The 20,963-nt window shown below is 37.5% G+C and overlaps 3 protein-coding genes across 3 annotated transcripts in view; 2 read left to right on the top strand and 1 right to left on the bottom strand.

Annotated features, from left to right (window-relative positions):
- Positions 1 to 4,562: 4,562 nt before the first annotated feature.
- On the bottom strand, positions 4,563 to 16,552 carry LOC111326275 (dihydropteridine reductase). The gene is made up of 8 exons (XM_022930234.2): positions 16,393 to 16,552; positions 13,393 to 13,485; positions 9,010 to 9,106; positions 8,255 to 8,342; positions 7,727 to 7,779; positions 6,701 to 6,809; positions 5,876 to 5,959; positions 4,563 to 5,164 (listed from the first exon to the last, which is right to left on the bottom strand). Exons 1-8 carry the CDS (start codon positions 16,474 to 16,476, stop codon positions 5,050 to 5,052), a joined length of 723 nt encoding a protein of 240 aa, XP_022785969.2. The 5' UTR covers positions 16,477 to 16,552; the 3' UTR covers positions 4,563 to 5,049.
- A 250-nt stretch (positions 16,553 to 16,802) lies between these two features.
- Positions 16,803 to 20,963, top strand: part of LOC111326267 (uncharacterized) — a 25,130-nt gene continuing 20,969 nt past the window's right edge. The window contains exons 1-6 of the mRNA XM_022930226.2: positions 16,803 to 17,215; positions 17,424 to 17,501; positions 18,184 to 18,255; positions 19,789 to 19,860; positions 20,463 to 20,534; positions 20,791 to 20,862. Of these exons, the coding sequence (XP_022785961.2) occupies positions 17,016 to 17,215; positions 17,424 to 17,501; positions 18,184 to 18,255; positions 19,789 to 19,860; positions 20,463 to 20,534; positions 20,791 to 20,862 (566 nt within the window). The 5' untranslated portion in view covers positions 16,803 to 17,015. The remainder of the gene's footprint in view (positions 17,216 to 17,423; positions 17,502 to 18,183; positions 18,256 to 19,788; positions 19,861 to 20,462; positions 20,535 to 20,790; positions 20,863 to 20,963) is intronic.
- The window catches only part of LOC111326268 (uncharacterized), a 1,281-nt gene continuing 1,188 nt past the window's right edge, over positions 20,871 to 20,963 (top strand). Inside the window, exon 1 of the mRNA XM_088729675.1 lies at positions 20,871 to 20,963. This exon is cut by the window's right edge and continues 1,188 nt beyond it. The gene's annotated coding sequence lies outside the window, so the exon portion shown is untranslated.

Raw genomic sequence — 20,963 nt, 5'->3', positions numbered from 1 at the left:
AGGAACATGTCCTGAAATTCTGCCCTGAATAAAGTTTCGATCCCTGGATGACTTCCCTTCGTTTTTAGTTCTCTCTCGACATCTGTTTCCCCGTGCTTTTCATTGTTAAGCCGGCTGAACAGGTCAGTCCATCCATCAAGAGAGTTCATTTGTAATCGAAACTTCCCAAGTCCCAAATTTTACCAATTGTTCTAATGGAATCTTTTTCGGGATCCCTTAATTTTTCATGTTGAAATTGACCGCCGGGTGTGACCGGTCAGGCCTGACAGATGGGATACGCCCATAGATTTTGATCGAGTTGTACGATCTGCGGGTCAAAATTAAGATTGCAGCCAGTCGATGCAGTTTTTACAATTTCAGGAACAAAATGCACATAAACATGTACATAAATGCACATAAACATGTACATAAATGCACATAAACATGTACATTTTCAGGAACAAAATGGGACATAAATCCTTCCCACTGTTATGAAGTATTAAGTTTAGTTAGTTAGTCAGTTAGTCAGTTCAGTTCGATTCATTCTTTCGTCTCAGTATTTAGAATGTGGTTACTGTATGAATTCAAATTCCGTAGTTACTTAGGTTCAAGCTGTGGTGAAAGTTTCCGAATTATGACAGTCTTGTCTAACTTGCATAAGTGGACGTGCTTCGTTCGTTTACTGATCTTGATTTGGACCCACACGAAAGTTCTTGTTTTGGCTAACGCAGTCGGAGGTTAATTCCTAGGAGATTAACCAAAGTTACACAGAATGAAGTAAAATGGATTATAATTGTGTATTGGAGAACCGAGTAATCAAAGAAAGAAGAAAAAGACAGTTCTGGAGTCTTGGTGCCATTCGCCGAGCGTGATGTGCTCGATAGCTAATTTTCCGCCCGTTACTGGCGAAAATTGCCAATGTCTTGTAGTCCTCTGTAGACTTGAAAAACTTTGCCATCAATTAAAGCGAATTGTTATCATCTTTACTCTCGTAAATTAAGAGGACCACTCAGTCATGATCAGTATTGTTTCCCCTTTTTTTTCATACTTGCAATGAAGTGCATTGACCTCAAATATTTGCAAGTCACAAGCGTTGTGTTACAGTCACGTGTCTGTTCTCAGCAAACCGTGATTACAAAATTATTTTCTCTAACTTCCAGCAAACCGATCGAAGAAAGAATCAAACCAAAAATCGAAAAAACAAACCAATCGAATATTATTTGAAATTCATGGGTAATTTAAGTTTATAGTATTTCTTTTGAAAAGCAGGTTTTTCGTTCACTCGAATCAATCGCCACATGCACGGGCATATTGCGGAAGTCAAGAAATGGAACTTACTTTACCAAACAAATATGTGCATTTTGAGCAAGCCGTCTTGGAAATTCCCCAAATCATCGGTAAAAACGAGCGACGATGTAAAATTATTTTAGAGAAATGCTGAGTGGCTTGTGATTATAGGTTCCAATATCTGCTTGAGTCAAACGGAAATTGAAATCAGTTTGTACAGACTTCGATTATCTCCGAAAGAATATGGCAGGAGTAATATTGTTTGGTGTTTTTAAGGCCACTATTGGCTTTCTTATGCGGAAAGGTTGTGATCTATTAGCGGAAAAGCTTAAGGATGGAGATGTAACGAATGAAAAGTTTCGTGACTGGATTGTGCGAGAAATTGACGCCGTCAATTTAAAGTTGGATTCAATAGCTTGGAAGGATCTTGGGGCGAGCATCAACTTTTTTAAAGAAGGAATCGTGCTAATCTATGATGCTTTGAAAAAATCAACGACTGAAGTAGCTATGGACATTGAGGAAAAGGCGGATGATGTTGACATTGAACTGTTCACCGCTATGCGTCAAAATTTGATTTCATCTTCTGAGAGAATAACAAGCACAGAACTGACCGATCCTGACGAATCAACGCAGAAAGCTTTGTCTGAGGCGAAAAAGAGATTTGAAGATGCCCGCAAGGAAGCAACCAAAGCCTTCAGTAACACAGCCTTACGTCCGGCTGATCGCATATTGGCCATGCAGTATCGAGTGTTGGCTACAATATTGGAGAATGCAGACAGCCCAAGCACTGCATTGCCCCTCTGTAGACTGCAGTTGGTGCAGCTTCACTCAATGGCAGTAGTTCAGAAGACCTTTCAAGCTGGAGTAAAGAGGAGCTTCAAGTCTGTTCTAAACAGGCATGAACGTAACGAGGTTATCTCAGCTGTTTGTCGCATTAACCACGCTGTGTTGGCAATCGCTCATATGGTTGGTGATCACAGATCCGCGCTCTTAGACTGGCCGTGCATCAGTTTGAAAGAAGAAGAGCTTGATCCTGTGCGTGACGCCAGAATTGTGAACAGGTTGAAGAAACTACAGGTGACTGATGAATTCTCCAAGCTACCTCACAGAACTGAGGAAAAGTCTACAGAACAGTGTGCTCTTTTAGACGTGCGGAACTGTACTATAAAAACGTTTGATGGTAATGACGATCAATTTTGGTCTTCCATCGTGTCCACTAGTGAACATGAAACTGTGGAACCGACTGAGGAACAAGACAGAAAGTCCCTTTTGGTTGACGCAACTGACGCAAGTTACGTGTCCAACATCCAAGGAAAGTTAAGCACCATCCTTCTTCAGAAGAGAAGGCACAGAGTTCTCTCTGTGGCAGTGAACAACAATACCGATCAGTTGGCTGTGCTAGTGGAAGATGTGGTCTGTACCCCAAGTTCCTTCATCGACTATTCTACTCGATGTGAAGTAGAAGTGTTTGGCAGTGATGGACGTCTTCGTAACCGCTTTGGAGGACAGCAACTAAGAGACTCGATAGACATCACAACTACTAATGATGGAGGTTTTATGGTGTTACAACGAGACTCTTGCGTTTCCGTATTTAATGCAGATGGAAGTCATCTTTACCACTTCCGAGTAAATGGGAAGACTTCTCCTAGAATAGGTGCAGTATTCTGTTACCCACCAACAGATCATGTGTTCGTCGCCTCACTGAACGCAAAACATTGCTTACAAGTGTCTATACACAACAAAGATGGCACATTCAAGCGCAATATCCAAATCCAACATAAAGAAGAAAAAGGAACGTGGTGTGTATCAGGAATTTTTATAACGAAAGAAGCACGCATTGCTGTGGCTATCAACAATGAGCATGGACACAAGTTACTCGTGGTTTGATTAACTGTGAGACGGAAATAGATAGTTTTAAACTAATATCGATAAATATTGCTGATGGGTCACATTTAATCTCCTAGACACAAGGTGAAGAGAATGCATTAAGGTAACTTTGCTTTCATCGTGGTCGAAAGTGTAGCTTTGATTCAAACTCCTCGATGTTACTAAACTTTAATTTTAGAAATTACTCTACGGAATGGAATGGTCGCCTATTAGAGCGATAAGCATCAGTAGCCTTTCATGTGACCCTTTGGTATCTGGGAATTTTCCCTAGTGATTTTGAAACGAAAACTTAATTCGTATGAACAACTTCGATTCCTAGAATGGCGCTTTTTAGAATTTCCAGGAAGTTACTGACCATGGAAATTTTACTGAACGTATTATTCTATTAAAAACCTTTCATGTGACCGCTTGAAATCTGGGATTTTTCCCTTAATGATTTTGAAACCAAAACGTAATTCGTATTAACAACTTCGATTACTGGAATGGCGCTTTTTAGAATTTCTAGGTCAGTAACCATGAAAATTTGACTGAACGTATTGTTCTACTAAAGCAAACTGGGGTCATGAATTGCAAGAGGATTAGATTTAGTGAATTTATCGAACAGACACTAAAAGTTCTCAAAGCAAAATTTTGACGACCCTCTTTGTGGTTCTACAATGCAACCTACAATGCGACCCTCTGGTTCCCTTTTTTTCCCCAGAAACTACTGAACCTATACGCGTAACGCGAGCTGTGAAAGGGCAAACCTCTCCATAACTATTCAAATACGTACATCACGGTAGTATCTGATCCCACATGCAAGATAGAGCATTTTCTCGAAGTTTCTGGAAGTAACCCAGCGACTGGTAAGAAATCAATGAGTATAAGTTTCACTTTATATTTGAAACCTATCAATATTTTCTAAAGTCGTAACGTCTATTTAAAATAACTACTATTTAAAGTAGCGTGGAGTGTGTAGAATTGTAAACAGTAATTTAGGTGTATCACCAATTTTACTTTATCAAGGTATTCCAGATATGAATAAACGTTTCTGTGAAATGGGTACGCTATTTACATCTTAACTACAAACTGGGAATAGCCTCGGGATCCGGGACCAGAAATGGCACACCCTGTTTGAACAGAGTTGCTACTTCAAAGTAGATATGAAAGACAAGCATGAAGGAGAATGTTTTCTACTTCAATTGAGAGCAAATCTTTGATTGAAGGTGCACACTTTATAGAAGGGTCCCGACAGGAGTGGTTGCATTGTAGAACCACAAAACAGCACCATTTTTCCAGAGGCATTGTGATAGTTACCCTGCGAACGAAACCCTGTTTGTTCTTGCGATGAAAATCAGGCATAGATGTCGAGGTTAAAGATCGAAGGAGACTTTGTTCTGGTCAGTAAACAATAATTGCTCACACATGAGTGGGCCACTGAAGTCAAATAAATTTATTCGTGAAAAAAAAAGGCACGTCCGAATTCCATTTGACGATGACGACGAAGGGACTGAGAAAAATCATACAAATCTAAAAAAAAAACCTATGGAACTGATGAAATCGTAAGATCCCCTTGACGGTCTCTCGTGGCCACATTAATGATGCAAGTGAAAGGAAGGATTTTTTAAGAATTGTACAGGTACCTCAAAGGTACCCTACAGTGCCCTACTTTATTCAGCGGTCAACCTGAAGCCACACATTAGTATACACAGTAGTAGTACACCCTATCAACTTTCCTTTAAAACTGGAAAGGCTACTGTCTTGATAAGCTACGACTCCAATTTCTCCCTATAGCAGTACAGTTTCCTAAAACGATTATCCTGGTTCAGTCTTGGTTGATAGCTCTCAGTAAAAGCGGTTGTTTCATTGTCTTAGGAATCAAAGAACATTATTATTTTAAGCGATGTCACAGGTCTATCAAAGAAGTTCGCCGGTGTGAATTTCATACGAAGAGAGTCCATCTTGGGTGTTCAGTTTGACCAAACTTCCCCTCGGTGGAACATCGCTGCCTTGGGTCCATTCAAATAACAAGCTGCAAAACAAACAAACACGACATGAATTAGCTTCACAAGGCTCTCAACAAGAGCGTAAGGTGAATACTAGAAGCGCGGAAGATAAAAAGAAAAACGGACGAGACCCTTAACAAGAGCACGATGGGGAAGGGGGGGAGGAGGCAAATAAATTCGCTCTGACGAAGGGCTAACGCTCGAAACGTCAGCTTTTTAACTCTTTACGGTGGCCAATTTACAATTTCAGCTTAGTTGATATTACCAAATTACCTTGTTACTCCCACCGACGCAGCACCACAGTTTCTTTAGAAACTTACCCCCTTTATAAATCAAAATCACTTTGGTCATCCTCTCCTCAACTTGGTTTCCGCCTCAATTACAAGAGTTGACCTACGAAACCTATTCTAGGTCAACATATGTATCAATAACCGGACAAAAGCTAGTTACCAAGCAGTGATGAATGGTAAAGATTTATAGGCAGAAATAGTAATATTTTGCAGATTTATAGAGACTGATTTTATTTTCCCTGATTTAAAGCATTTTTATCACAAGGTTGACGTAAAAAATCCTTTTGGAATAATAGGACTTTTTAAGAGAAACTTTACCTTCATCGAAAAGCATTTATTAACAGTTTAGAATCAATAAGAAACTATCAGTGCTGCTCGAGCAAATTTTGTACGGTTGCCTTTCGAATAAAAGCTCTATTAAATACAATCAAATAATAATACCCTTACTTGGCAACATACTCTAGGGGTGTCCATTGATTGAAGTCAGCATTAGGCATTCCCTTTCTGTTACCTGGTGTGTCTAATGTCATGCTGTTGTTGAGAGAAGAAAAACGCAGCTCGCACTTGAAAGTCAAACGTAAACTTGTCAATGCTAAATACTTAACACAATAAACTTTGATCAATTTTCGGGATTTCCCAACTGGAAGATATGTAAAAGCGTCCTATCTGCAACTTGTGTCATGTTCTATCATTTTCTCGAGACTGAGGGTTGACTAACAGTGTCTAGTGAAACAAGGAAAACATTTCAGGAGGTAAATGTAAGAATAATACACTAATTGAAGAACGACCGCGTAAAAATTTCACAAAAGATCACGATGCAAGGAAATAACACTTCCTTCACTATCTGACATTCTGTCATGCGCTCCAAGAAAAATATTCCCCTGTCGTTGATTGAAATTTTTTTTGGTGTAAGAACTAGAGATCTAAGTCAATAGGCCAAGTAACCAACAAGAACCCCTTCACTGCTTATTCTAGGTCTTGAAGACGGCATGAGCAACAACAAGCAGGTCCACTCCTTCTTAATGGGATGGTCGCCCGTTACAAACAATCTACCAACCCCCTTCCTAACATATTGTCAGGTTTCCCTGACAGTATGTCAATTACACCCCTGGGTGGAGAGATGCGCTGTGAAAACACAATGAAACCACTGGGACCCATACCATATTATGATAAATGATAATGCAGAGGTCATGGATACCACTTGGATATCTTGTCTCCCACCTGCCATCAGATAATAGTGTAATCTTCAAAAACTTAAGCTTCCAAACTTACGGTAAGATAGCCAGAACAGATGCATTGGTTGGCAGACCTCCTTTCTCGTCAGCAAGTCCTTTAACAAGTTGATGCACAGCAGCCTTGGCCATACCATAACCCAACATCCCTATAATTAAAAATTATTCCTTGAGCATGCGTTGGATGTGAGATGGTAAAAAGCCAACGAGGTGCATCGCGCCACGTTGCCAATAACCAATCCTGTATCCAATCAGCTTGAGAATGAAATAATTTATTTATTAAATTTCAATAAATACTGAACAATTGCGTATGCCTTTGTATGGCTTTGTTTGAGTCCCCCAACATAGGGCACAATGAATTTCCATATAAAGTGACTTGGAATATATGAGCTGATAACCACAGTTGAGCAAACCAATAGGAACACTAGAAATGCATTATTTGGTTTTGGCAATTTAATAACAAATGATAATGATAAAGACATTGAATTTAATCCTGTGCGCTGATTTTGTAAGAAAAAAAAAACAGACAAATTGATTATAAAAATGCAACTCAGTGAATTCAGGAATCTCTTTACAGGATGATGGTAATGAAGCTTTGCAACGAGGCCTTGATATTACCCCCACAAGGGGTAGCTAGCTCCTTAAATGTGACAGGTGGCTGGGGGGGGGGGTGAGGAAGAGAGATAGGTGGGGCAGGGGTTTGAAAAAGGCAACTGTGAAAAAACTGAAATTATATGAGAAAATTATAGTACATTTTATCAGAGTGGGTATGGGCCTAAAGGATAGAGTTTATAGATCAACTTGGAGAGGCAAGCTGGAGCACTTCCTGTAATGCAACCTATCCCAATTTCTGTGGAGACAGGCTCAAAAGTAAAGAGGGTGTGAGCTGTTTACCAAGAAAACATCCCAGTGATGGGGCCATGCTCTAGTCCAGACAAACCAGTTTAGTATCCAGTCCACTTGATCAACATTTCATAGTCAGAGCAATGTCATCTGCGACAGCAAAGTTTTCCAAAGGTATATTTGTTCCAATTAAAACATGGTCAACAAAAGGAAGCAGCTTTACCTGGTGTAGCTCCCAGTGAAGGCTGAGCTCCGGTTAATGTCAACAAACCATTCCTGAAATTAAGGAAAGATAAGTTAGAGAGATGAATTGTAAAACTATGGACCACCCCTTTTACACCTTTAAAACTCATGCTTTGAATTAATTTAGAAGTTTCCTAAGTTAAGTGACCATAATCTTTAGATCTACTTGCCTTAAATTCTTTAATTATTTTTGCTATTCCACATTTTAGTTTTGATAACCACAGGTTCAACAGAAACCATCTGATAACTATCTCCTTTTCTGAACTTAGATTGTGGTGTGATTCAAAAGTACTCTGCCAAAAAAATAAGTTGACACACTCACTTTTTTACCATTTCATCTGATTCAGAGAAAAACTATAGTGTTACCTTGGAAAGAGGAACTAAGCACCTGTTATGAGATTATGGCTTATTGAGAAAAAAAAAGAAAAAAAGAACCTGCATGGAGAGAAATATTTAAAAAGAATAGCATTTGCCATTTTGCAGTGTTTAAATGTGGCCCAATACCTACTCTTTCAAATGTTTAGAGGCAATACTCGCAGAAATAAGAGAGGTCCAAACACTCTGCTTGAACATCAAGTCTGCATTCTTGACAACAGCTGTTACATAAAAAAACAACACTTCAGCTAGGTTACAAATTGAAGCAAACATGCAAACTGAACATGAAATTATTCAGTGGCTGATTTTTTTGTTTTTGTTTTCTTTTTTGCATGAATTGATTCTAACTATCAAATTGTGTCCTTCATGTTCAAAAATTGTTATTAGATAATCTCACTTGAAAGAAGGCAGCATAAGCATGGTCACTGTTCTGTGCACTAGGATGAATTAATTTGTTACAGTGATTCAACTAATACAAGAGGAGAAATGCTCACCACCACATGCACTTACAACAAAAAACCTGTCATGTCTTATCTATAGTTGCTGGTAAATGTCCTGCTGTGACCAGGAAGGTTTGCAAACCCCCGTGACCTCCAAAGCTGTACCAGTTATCAGAAGGTTTAAAAAATATGGCCTTGTCTTTGGTGCAAGAGATGTGCTAAAAAAACATTCCCATCTTCCTGAGGGAGGGGTTAGAGTACTACTAACAACTTTCCTCAATACTGAAATACTGTGACATTGAGGTCTTTCTTACAACATTATAGGAATTAAAAAGTTGGCAAAAAACACACACACACACACACAAACTTAAAAGGCATTAACATTCCACTCTGCAGGAACTAGCAAGGCTCTGGTGTCATGGGCCAATCTGTGTGACTTTTACTCTACCTTTGCTTTTGGCACTTCCACCAGCCCATCCACCCGCAACACAGATTATTGCATCAAGCTTGTTACCATCGAGGATCTCCTCCACCTTGGGCTGGATCTGAATATCAGCAATGATAAAAGCACAATGGAAGCCTTACTCTTATTGTAAAAAGTAAAAAACAACCAGATATCTGTGTTGTCTGCTAAAAATCCATTATACTTTTTAGTACTAACAGGGATTCTGACTCATTTTTGAGACAACCTTGATTTTAACCATTTCACCACCTTTGGATGGCCTCTGGTCTATGAGAAGTAAATTGATACCCCTTCAGGTTGCTCCCAGTATTGTTTTCATCACTGATCATTAAAACCAAACACCTTTACTGCAATACAATCATTCTGCTTTTTTTATTTACCTGTCGTGTGAGGCTGAACTGGGAAGCAGATTTCAGCCCAATTTAGTTGATCAGATTGTTTGGGGAGAAGTTTGGAGATCCCTTCTGCATTTTCTCAACAGGATTAAGCATTGTTGTGATGCACCGTTCTGGAACATTATTTTTGGTTCTCCATTTTTTTTTATTACAAAATAGAAAAATTAACATATTAAAATGGAGAACAATAATTTAATTCCAATATGCTCATTAAGAATTCAGGGAAAATGTCAGAGGCTGTGGAATAAAGTACAGAAACAAGATTCGCAACAAAGAATTGAAAGCAATACTTGGCTATCACTGCACGAAAAAATGGACTCTCACTATATTTGCTTAGTGCAAATCTAAAAAAATTTGGTGCAAACATATATAGCAAAATTAATATAAAGCAACGGTGGTATTAATGCCATATTTGCTCATACATTTGCACCGGGTAGCAAATGTATGAGCAAATGTGGCATTTACCATCACAATGCTCTGTATTTGCTATATGTTTGCACCAAATTTTCTCAGATTTCCACTGCACAAATATGATGTAAATCCGTTTTTTCGTGCAGTGTATTGCACTTTGGACAAGAGACAGAAGGTTGAAGTGAGTGATGAAACAGGGTTTTGTGTAGCATATGACACACTCAAAAAAGCTGCAAAGGATTGTGGAATATCAAATTCTTCCACTGTTAAATATGCAGTAGATCATCAGAGGCCTTTCTTTTAGAGGAGATCAGACAAAAAAAACTGTTTGTAGGAGAAATTTAATTCTTTTTATTTAATTTAAAAAAATGGCAAAACAATTTATTAAAGAAAGGTGCACAAATATAATTTGGAGAATATTTTAATGACAAAATTCTAATTGTCAGGCCCAGGGGTTTCATTAAGGGCCAGGCACCGGGCAAATTGACCGGTTGTGAGGACGGCTTTGCCCACCTGATTTGACCATCTGGAGGAAAGTTTATCTTATAAAGAAGTTCAGTTCAAAGAGTTTTGCCCGCCTGTGAAAACCAGTTGCCCTCCCACAGAAAACATTAATGAAACCCTTGCAGGCCCTCATGGCTTTTAAATTACACAGAAGTTTTTGTCTTGAATTAGATGGTTTTACTGAGGGGCTTAAATTAACATTTGAATATGAGGGTATTCAACATTATGAATTTCCAAAATCCATTTCATGAGACATACAAGCAATTCACAAGGCAAAGAAAGAGAGAGGAGATGAAGAATCATATCTGTAAAACATTTGGAGTGACTCTCATGAGAATCAAATAATTATGATGTTGAAAATCTCGAGGTATACATCAGACAAAAAAATTGAGAGCGAAAAATTTTAATTGTCTGATGCAACAAACAGGTAATTTTACAATTTACTTCTTGCCTGACGTAATATCATACATTTTATATTTTACAACAGTTATCTGTGGTTAATTTCACATTTATTTTTTTTGGTATAATTTTATAATTAATCATACTTCCTTACTCAAACGCTCACAGTTCAGTTTCAATTTAATTTCCCTCTTCAAATTTGGGTTGCTTGCTGACTAATCCTTTTTTGGTGGTTGTGCTTTAATTCCTTCTTCAAAGTATTTACATCATCCTTTCTTTTTAACCCCATTTCCAATTTCCCCTTGGTCTTCTCCATTCAAAGAAACCTCTTGTACTCTTCAAACTTGCAAGAGTATGTCCCTTTATTAATATATCAAAAGTTAACAGTTGTTGCTCTCATGTGGAATTCAACCACTTCAATTGAATTTTGTGCTTTTTCACAGGTCACTTGAAATCTCATTGTTAGTTCCTCCAAAGAAGGCATCTTTAACCAAAACCAAAACCAAAACCAAAAGAATTAACCAACTTTTTGACCAAATGGTTTAATTATGGGCAAAAAATAAGCCAATCAGCTGCCTACAACTACTCTTGAATATTCAGTCAGTCAATCACAAATAAATAAAACTGATCAATCTCTTTCACAACTTGAACTTGGTTGAACTCAGCATCAGAGATTGAATGATCATCCATTGCCTTTGAAATCAGTCTACTGACTGACAGGTGTTCTACCTATAAGCAAGAGCATTAGTTTTCTCATTTTTTATTTATTTTTATTTTATTTTAAGTTGTTTAATTCCAACAGTAACTGCAGCCAAAATGAAGCTAAAAAGACCAGCTAAACATGCTACAGCTGCCATAAAAGGAATTCCCATCATGATCCTGCTCAGAGCAACTCCCAGACTGCTTGTTGTGAGTGCAGCTGCCATGACACCAGTGGCCATAAATGTTGTGTGACATGTGGACTTCACTTTGTTAAAACCACAGGCAACCTGGTGGTAATGAGAAATTTCACTTTCAAGTTCTTTTTGACAATCACAAGTCTTCTTTAATCTAAAATCTATCTACATTTGTAATGTAAATCATCATTGATGTGATGTCATGATGTGAAGTGAGCACTTGGAATAGGAGGATTTCCCATCAAGCTCACTCTAAATCCTTCCACAATTGAGGTCCTTAAAGTCCTAGTTCCAAGGCTGGATGATGGGGTAGTAATTGTGCCTTGATCACTCTTACTCATCTTCAACCTGGCAGTAAGTGGGCTTGCAAACAATTTCCTTGCAAACAACGTATCAATAGCTCTGGCTGATCTACTCACTGTGAAGTTTGCAGGACAAATCGCAAAGGACATTGTTGGTTGTGATCTATTCAAGCTACATTAGGACCTCTTCTTGACTGAAAGTAAGAGAGCAAGTATGTCCAGAGAAGGTAGTCAAAATCTGTAGATCTTTCAAAGATCAGATGCAATGTTGGGGATAAGAAGACTTCAGGTGTTGACAAAGAGAAGAAGCTTGATGAAGTTCATAAAAACAAGTATAGGATTCCAATGGACCATAAGATTCTGAAGGATCATGGAGTCTTTTCCCCACGAGCTTCTCTTCAAGCTTGAACTTGTGTCTGATAGTAGTGTTGTGAAGGAATCCTTCCCAACAAAACTTGTTTATGAACTGAATAACATCCAGATTGAGTATGAAGTCATACACAGTCAAGAACTCACTAATGAGGCCTTGAGAGAGATTCATGTGTGAGCATGTCACTCATCTCAAGATAATCTCAATGGATAAGGGTTCTGACACAATCATCAAAGAGAGCATCAATGTCCCAAGGAGGTCAATGAAGGGACTTTTTCTTCTCTTCTACCAGTCCTACAAAGTAGGAACAAGGGATAGTGAAAAGAAATTCAATCCTGATATCGCTGAGGTAGAGGTTGCACTATGAATGGAATCCCAAGTAAGGGTTTACAGTCAAGGAATGAAGGCAAGAGATATGTGGAAAGATGTCTTTGGAAGATTCAGGAAGGAGAACAGTGCAATGAATGCAACAGACTTTTATGCTGGAGATAGAAGCAGTCTTTTTATCAACCTCAGAAGCATGAAAAACAATGAGCTGCACTGTTCAGGATTGAGATTGGTGGATACAAAAAAAGGAGTTCAGTTAAATAGCAATGAACAAGAAAGCACCAGGTTCAGGAAATGTGAAATGTAATATCATCAATAAAGAGCTTGAAAGTGTGACCTTAACTGCTGAGAATATATATCATTTGCAAAACTTGATCCTTATCCTGTTGTATGAAACCATGAAGCATGCTTGCATGCCCAAAGATGAAGTTGTGAAATTCAAGCATGATGAAGCAAAGGCATGATTTTAAATGTCACACAGTAAACTTGTATGTGCAATTCAAAATTAATCAGACCTGTACTTTGAAATTGAGGTTTTCTTCATGATATCCCTTTAAATTCAAGGTGGCCTCAAACATATCCCAGAACTGGACTTTAAAATCAAGGTTTACTCAAAAAAAGCCTTGATTTCAAAGTTGTCTTCGTGCGTTAATTGCCTTTAAAATCAAGGTTGTCTCAAAAATGAGCCAGAATCCCCATTTAATAAGCTACTCCATCCATAATAAGAAAAGAGCAATGGTTGTTTTAAATAAGTTTTAATATACCTCTTCATTTTGCTCAGTCCATGAGTCTGTCTTAGTAACAACCACATTTGCATGTGCTTCTTCGTTAGGGAACAAGTCAACTGAAGCTACCCACTGTAAATGAAAAAAAGAGCATATAACTACTTGTGGATCAGATGCAATTCACATGGAGCCATTTCCTCATCATTTTATTTTACGTGGAGAACAGAAAACTCACATAAATTCCCCTCTAACTGGATGCCAGGGTCATCACTAACATTTTCACTATCAAGATCTACAAGTATGACGTACTTGGTCTTCTTACTTTTGGTGACACATTCTCTATAAAGATCTTTTGAGAATTTTGTTTTAAGTGAGACCTTACCCCAAAATGTAGAGAGTGAGACTAGCCACCCAGAAAACTTTTTCACTGTCTCTGATGACACCTTGGATGCACAAATTCCACAGTAAATAATCTTGTAAAGAAATGTTGTCTAGCAGAATAAGTCACTTCTAGATCCCCTCCTCCTTCCATGTCCACGGGGTGTGGACAAAATGTGGGGTAGGTCATGGCCTAGGCCATGGCCTACCCTGTGCCCTACCCTATGGCCTACCAGTGGTCAGATTTTTAAAAACATAAAAATAATATCAGTAAGAGTCGAACGAATACGCTGGTGTACAATTCTATGCCTCTAAAAAGGGTATACTAGGAGGTCGCTAACATGATTTTCAACATCCAAGAGAACGAAACAATGCAAATATTACAGCACTCACCCAAGCACTCAACCATAACAGTAGGTTAAGGGGGAGGGGACAGGAGAGGAGGGGCCAATATTGTGTAGTCACAGAGGATATGCAAAATGGCGGCTTCACGATACAGGCTACCAGTTGGTAACATTATAGTGGAGTGCTAGAATAGTGTAAAAGTGTAATGAACAGTGTTATATCGGACAACACATCCAGGTAAGAAAACACAAACATTATGTGCCAGGCCAATTTTTTAAGTGAATAAAGGCTGGTAGTTTCTAAAGAAACTGTTTGGAGCTGCATCGTTGGGGGTAACGAAATAATTTGGATATATCAACAAAGTTGAAATGGTAAATTGGCCACCGTAACGATTACAAAAGCTGACATTTCAAGCGTTAGCCCTTCATCGGAGCGAATGATGAAGGGCTAATGCTTGAAACGTCAGCTTTTGTAATTGTTACGGAGGCCAATTTACCATTTCAACTTTGTTGATAAACCCAATTTTTTAAGTGCCTCTTAAGTGCTGTAGAGTATTGAATTTGCAACAAGCACCATGGCACATGCATGCATCGCCATCATAAACATTTCACAAACCTTACTTGTTTTTCCAAAGAAAGGGCCAGTATTGCACTAGTTTGAAAGGAGAGCTGATATCATGATGTTTGCCCAAAAGTTGTGTTTAACTGGCTTCTGTTCCTCAATTTCCTTGTTCTAACAGAAGGTTAAGAAATTTTGATCGGAATGTGGCCGCCAAAATAGCAGAAGAAAGTCGTTGGTAAGACAGTCCTCAGGAAAACGTTTAAAGGTTTCCACCAATGCCATGCCTTTAAAAATCTGACCACCAGTAGGCCATAGGGTGGACCATAGGGTAGGCCACAGGGTAAGGCCATAGCCTACACCATGGCCTATCCCACGTTTTGTCCACACCCCTGTCCACTCTAAACCAGACCCTCAAAACAGTTCCTCCTACCAATTACAGAGATTTCTTCCTATTTAAATTAATAGAACATTGGCCTCCAAAGACTATCAAATACTACCCACAATGCTTGATTTCTTTGATATCTGCTCTAGGTATGATGCAGGTTTTCATCTGCATTTACCATATAGTGGTAGCAGTAGTAGTAGTAGTAGTAGCAGTAGTAGTAGTGAACTTTATTTAATAGATGTGTCACAAGAAAATCTAGTGCATAGCACTAACTGGGCACACACAGGGTAATAATGCCAAAAAAAAAAGTAAGAAATCTAAAACCTCTTACAAATAGAATTATTTACCTAACCCACCGGTATTTATGAATTAAAATTATTTATCAATGTCATATACTCTCAAAATTAACTGTTACAAAGTATACATTTTTTGCAGCCATCATCAATGTTATGACAGTCAGGTCTGTTCTCCTGATTTTAGTATTAAATCCATGTAGACTATCTTCAGTGCATAACTCTTTCGTAAGTTTCAACTAGAGGAGAGGGTCATAGTATCTAACAGAGTGCTTTCCATATTTAATGGTATTAAATCGAGGCATTTTGAAATCTGAATTTCTTAAAGAGTATCAGCAAGAGTACATATAGCCCTATACATTAATTGTGCATTCAGACTACTAGACTTAAAGTCTTTGTTTTTAAAGTTTTGTCGTGAAAGACAAAGAATTGGAATGCATAATTAATGTGTGGGGTTATATGGTACTCTTTCCAGAACATCTCCTATCGCAGTTTGCTTTCGATGTAAAAAGTTCCTGTATTTGACTACGAAGTAAGTTCTTTTTTGCCTTGAACATGGGAACATGAGGATTGCTATATCCAGTGGAGCCTTCTGTTCACCAATGATGGGAGTTCAGCCAGCCTCAGGAGACCGTCATAGGAGAGTGATTCACTGCTAAATACTACTCTCAGGACCCTCTCTTGTAGTCTTTCTGTTATTTAAGCGAGTCTTTTACCCATCTCAAGTTGCTAAGTTATTGGATAGGATATTCTCCTCTCAGAGACAAAGCGAGTCTTTTGGCGACGGCTTTATTGAAAATAATTGGCTTATAATTTGCAGCACAAACGATTAACTAAGATAAAAACCTCAAATTCAAGAATCTCAACGAATTGTGGAACTACTCCTGCCCCCGCTTCAGTAATGTAGATCAGACGATTCAGATCCAAAAGCATTTCTAATGGTGATGTACACACCTAGCGAAGTACGGATTATAAACTGATTATCACCAAAAAAGCGATCGTCCAAACTTTCGAGCGCAAAACTACTTTCAAGTTATTGTAAGCATTGTAAGGCTGGGAAATGTAGCTTTATCTTACCCAATCTTTGGACTTGAAATAAGACACACATGTAGCTCCAAGAGCTCCTTTCCCGCCATAAACCAAAACCCTGGCTACTGCCATCTTGGAACCTTCCCACGTGTTGCAAGTAGGATGATTACAAAATTCCGTACCTACCGCTCCCAAAGTATTTACACTCAAGTTACAAAGTCATACCCATGTGGACGGGGAGCAAAAGCTCCCCCAAAAATAAATATTTAAAATTTTCTCGTTGGTAATCTTGTAACCTGTTAGCTCTGCCTTTCCATGATCATTGATTGTTTATAGCACTTCTTGGACCAAATTTTCCAGTTAATAGTAAATAATATGGCACACACAAAAAAAAGGAAAAACAAACAAACTTGTTGGAGCAAAATATCTCAGTGGAGTCCGCAGGGAGGTATTTGTTACTGGTATCAAAAGAATATGCAAATCAGTGTGTTGCTTACTTGATCTTACTACAAAGCGGGTTGCTCATTGAAGGCGGTTTTTGGGTCAGAAAGCTCGTGAGACCATGTTCGGTAGAGTTTAGCAGGACCAAAGGAAACTGCCTCATTAATGGGCCGGCAGTTATTCGTTCATCAGTCCCCTGAAACTCGAGCGAAGTTCCTTCACGCCGTGCCATGATGCAAATGAGAACAGCCTTCATAAATCTCATCTTTGTATTGCTGATGCTGTTTGGTTGTGGAGTGATGCCATCATTTAACTGCCCACCAAAATGCGGATGCGAACAAAAAGAGAATGGTTATTCAGTTAATTGTGTGAACAAAGGATTGAAATCGCCGGTAAACCCTAATGATCTGCCGGACGACACATTCGAACTGTGAGTACAGCCGATCTTATATTAAGGGCTTTGTCGTTTCAGGATTACGTTGATGTTTGTATTCTTATCTTTACTGTGTTTTCTGTGTAATTATTTTCTCGACGTTAAACTCTTCTTCAACTCTATAGCCGCAGATATACTAAATGACTTCATAGAAAGCCAAATAAGTCCTGTTTTGAAGCCTTTGCCATTTTTACCTCCATTGCAGCAATCTGTCAAATAATGAAATACAGAGGATCGCAAACAATGCCTTCAAAAGGAGAAATCTCACAAAGATAAAGCGATTGTAAGTAGAGTCTTTCTGTTTTTTTGTCACCTGAAGTTTAAAGTAAGTTCATTTGTTTCTAATGAACCGGGTAGCTACGATGAAACCAACATACATGCACATTAATTTGATCTTCTAGCTATTATTTTGCTGGGTAGTTTCCATTGTTCAATTTGTTCTGCTTCTCACATTTGCATTAGTTATGAAGTCAATAGTGGCCTATATCAATCACTCCAGAGAACATACAGCCACTTGTTAGAAAGTTTCTGAGATATTGATCGTTTGATTTAAGATGGAAGGAATTCTCTTGTTTCCTTCCAATTCTTATCCGAGACTTTCCCATCTCTGTTTTTTTGGTTCCACAATGTTTCTTTGTGCTCGTATGTGTGTACTTATTTTCAAAATAAACGTACTGTATTTATCTTTCGGGTTTTAATGCTGGTCGAATTTTTTTTGGTTGTTTTTTGCGTGCCCGGTGATTGCAATAATTCAATGTGTCAATCGAGATCAATCAAACTGGCTTCCTGCTACGCAGATAGTATACACACCATGGCATAGTGCTCATTTCCCCTCAGTTGGGCTCACGATTGTTTACAAAATTCTATGGCACTTCCGATAGTAATTAGAAAGCAACTCAGCCTGTTAGTCGAAAATCGTCGTCTGTATTAATAGCTGTCATTGTTGTGTATTTTTTTTTTCTCAGAATTTTGTCTGGCAATGAACTAGATAAGATTGAACCAGATGCGTTCTCAGGGTTGAATAGACTGACAAAGCTGTGAGTTGTATATTTAATTGCATGTACTTTACTGTCTTCGCTTAAGCTAAAAAAATAATGGAAATGTGGGTTGCAATTTATGGAACTGGACTTGCAGACATCAAATATTTCATTTGCTAATTTTCATTTGTTTTCCAGCATACTGTTGAATTCTTGCATGATTTGCTGTTGAGTTTCAATGTGATTTCATTTGCTACTCAACTCTTGTGTGTGGTAAATATAGTTTAAATAATTTCGTATAGGAAAATAAGAAAATATGAGACCCATATTATTTGGTTTTTCTGGGATGTCTTGCAAGATAAGATGGCAAAATGGCAAAGAGCTTGACATGTTATCTTGGGACTGCTCCCTTTCTTTAACAAGTCAGGGTGCTGATAAGATAGATTGAAAGGAGGGTGGGGCTTGCCAATTCCATTCCCCAGCCACATGTTTTTTTCTTAATTTGCAAAATCCTACTTTTCAGATTGTAAAATTAGAAATTTAATGATAAATCCCTCTTAACAGCAGAATTTAGGAGAGCTCATCATGACACATTCCTGACCAGCAGGTCAAGCTTTGTCTTTACACATTTAAGAAAGATTAACCTCTTTTATCCCAAAGAGTTTATTTGTAATTCTTGTTAGTAAGTAGTGTCTGAGCTCCCTTATCTGTCAGTGCATAGAATTTAGTCTTAGACTTGTTTTCATATCCCTTAGCAGCTAGTTTTTCAAATTTGGATTTTATACTGGAGGGGGTATTACTGCATATTTTATACTAGAGGGGGTATTACTGCATATTTTATACTAGAGGGGGTATTACTGCATATTTTATACTAGAGAGGGTATTACTGTATATTTTATACTAGAGGGGGTATTACTGCATATTTTATACTAGAGGGGGTATTACTGCATATTTTATACTAGAGGGGGTATTACTGCATAATTATTTGTGTGAGTAGAATGGTTACTCAAGGCATGATGAGTTGACAGGAAAAATAACTTCTTATCAAAAGAAATTACAATTCTTGCTGTTACAGTAAATGTGGGAATTTGTTTATTTTCTCCTGTGAACTGGATGGGATTAGACTAGCCAAAAGAGTCAAATTGCTTAGAGTACGAGACTTAAATCAGTTGTTTTGTAAACCTCCTTTATAAAATGATTATTGATTATTGAAAATCATCAGCATCAATGGTACAGTTGGGTAGTTACAGTGTTAATGGCTATTTTTTTATCAGTAAATCACAAAGCTATGCCAATGAATCAGAGCTTTCCACAAATACACTAAACTGCAAGACAGTACAGTAGGATGTCTTCTGTCAGATTTGTATTTATTCTTATTTACCAGTTTTTGTTTGTGAGTTTTTCTTTTATGTTGTATACAATAATCATTCATTATGAAATGAGTTTTTGAGACAAATTGCTTTAATTTTACTAATTTGCTCTGTGTACCTGTTATTACCTTTATTATAACACAACAACTTATTTACACTCATCAACTTTCATTTGTTTTTTTTTTTTTGGTTTATAATTTGTAATTTAATTTTTTTCTCTCAGTGATCTCAGTGGCAATAAATTATCTCTTCTGGATGAAGGTGTCTTTAGAAAACTGAAGAATATTAAGATGATGTGAGTTATGATTTATGGGTGATTGTATGCTCACAAGTAAACAGTCATATCAATCTATGATGTTTACATGTATTTTTGAATTGTCAAAACATATGGTCATATTGATTAAACTCTCATACAAAGTAATATAATTTACATTATTTCACAATGTGTTAGATGTTTTTTTATTTTTTTATTTTTTTCAAATTGTACATAATTACCATGCAGCATTGTAATTAATTTCCAGGATTATTAAATCTTTGTCTTATAACCAAGATTGTAGTGATTGAAAATAGTTTTGAAGGGTTGTTTTGTAAAGATTGGGCAACATGTACATGTTACTAGATATTGCCATTTACTCACTTATTAGATTTGAGAGGTCTACTGGTATGTAAATACTTTGAAAATAAAGTAATTTACTTTGAGTGCAATCAAAAGAAATGGAGATACACATCTTTGAATACATTTCAATTATCTTGCATCGACAAGTTTATGACACAATTTTGTGGTTGTCTTTGTATGAGGTACTGTACCTGTACATTTAATATTTGCCCTACCTCTTTTTACATGTACTGACTTTTTTTATTATAAACCATTGACATTCTTTTTCTTTTTTTTTTCAGTGATGTGTCACGCAATCAATTGTTTATGCTAAATAAAACTCAATTTTATGAGTGCAGAAGTCTTAGAACCATGTAAGTTCATGAGAAACAATATTTTGAGTCAATCACTGGATGGTCATGATAAGTGCAACAACTTTTAAGAAGTCAGTTATTTGATTTATAAGTGTAAGCTTTTGTTCTCTACCAGTCAGGCATCCAGTCTCCTGAACTCAACACAACCCATTCTCTTCATGGCACATGAATAATAGCAGTTGATTTGTTATCAATAACCTTGATGATTATATATTTATGGAATGACTTAATTTCCTTTCCTTTTTTTTTCTTTTAGAGACTTATCTTCCAATAGGCTGACTCTCCTTCCTGATGGACTATTTAACTCTCTTGATAAATTACAAAAAATGTGAGTATAAATTGAATTTAGTTCTCTCCTAAAATTGGGTATACATGCAAACATAAACTACACTTATTATTCTGATTTGGATTTAATAATTTATGGTAACA

Source organism: Stylophora pistillata, chromosome 1, assembly GCF_964205215.1.
Source record: "Stylophora pistillata chromosome 1, jaStyPist1.2, whole genome shotgun sequence".
Lineage (NCBI taxonomy): Eukaryota > Metazoa > Cnidaria > Anthozoa > Scleractinia > Pocilloporidae > Stylophora > Stylophora pistillata.
The sequence above is the reverse complement of the archived record's forward strand: the minus strand, read 5'-3'. Positions and strand labels throughout refer to the sequence as shown.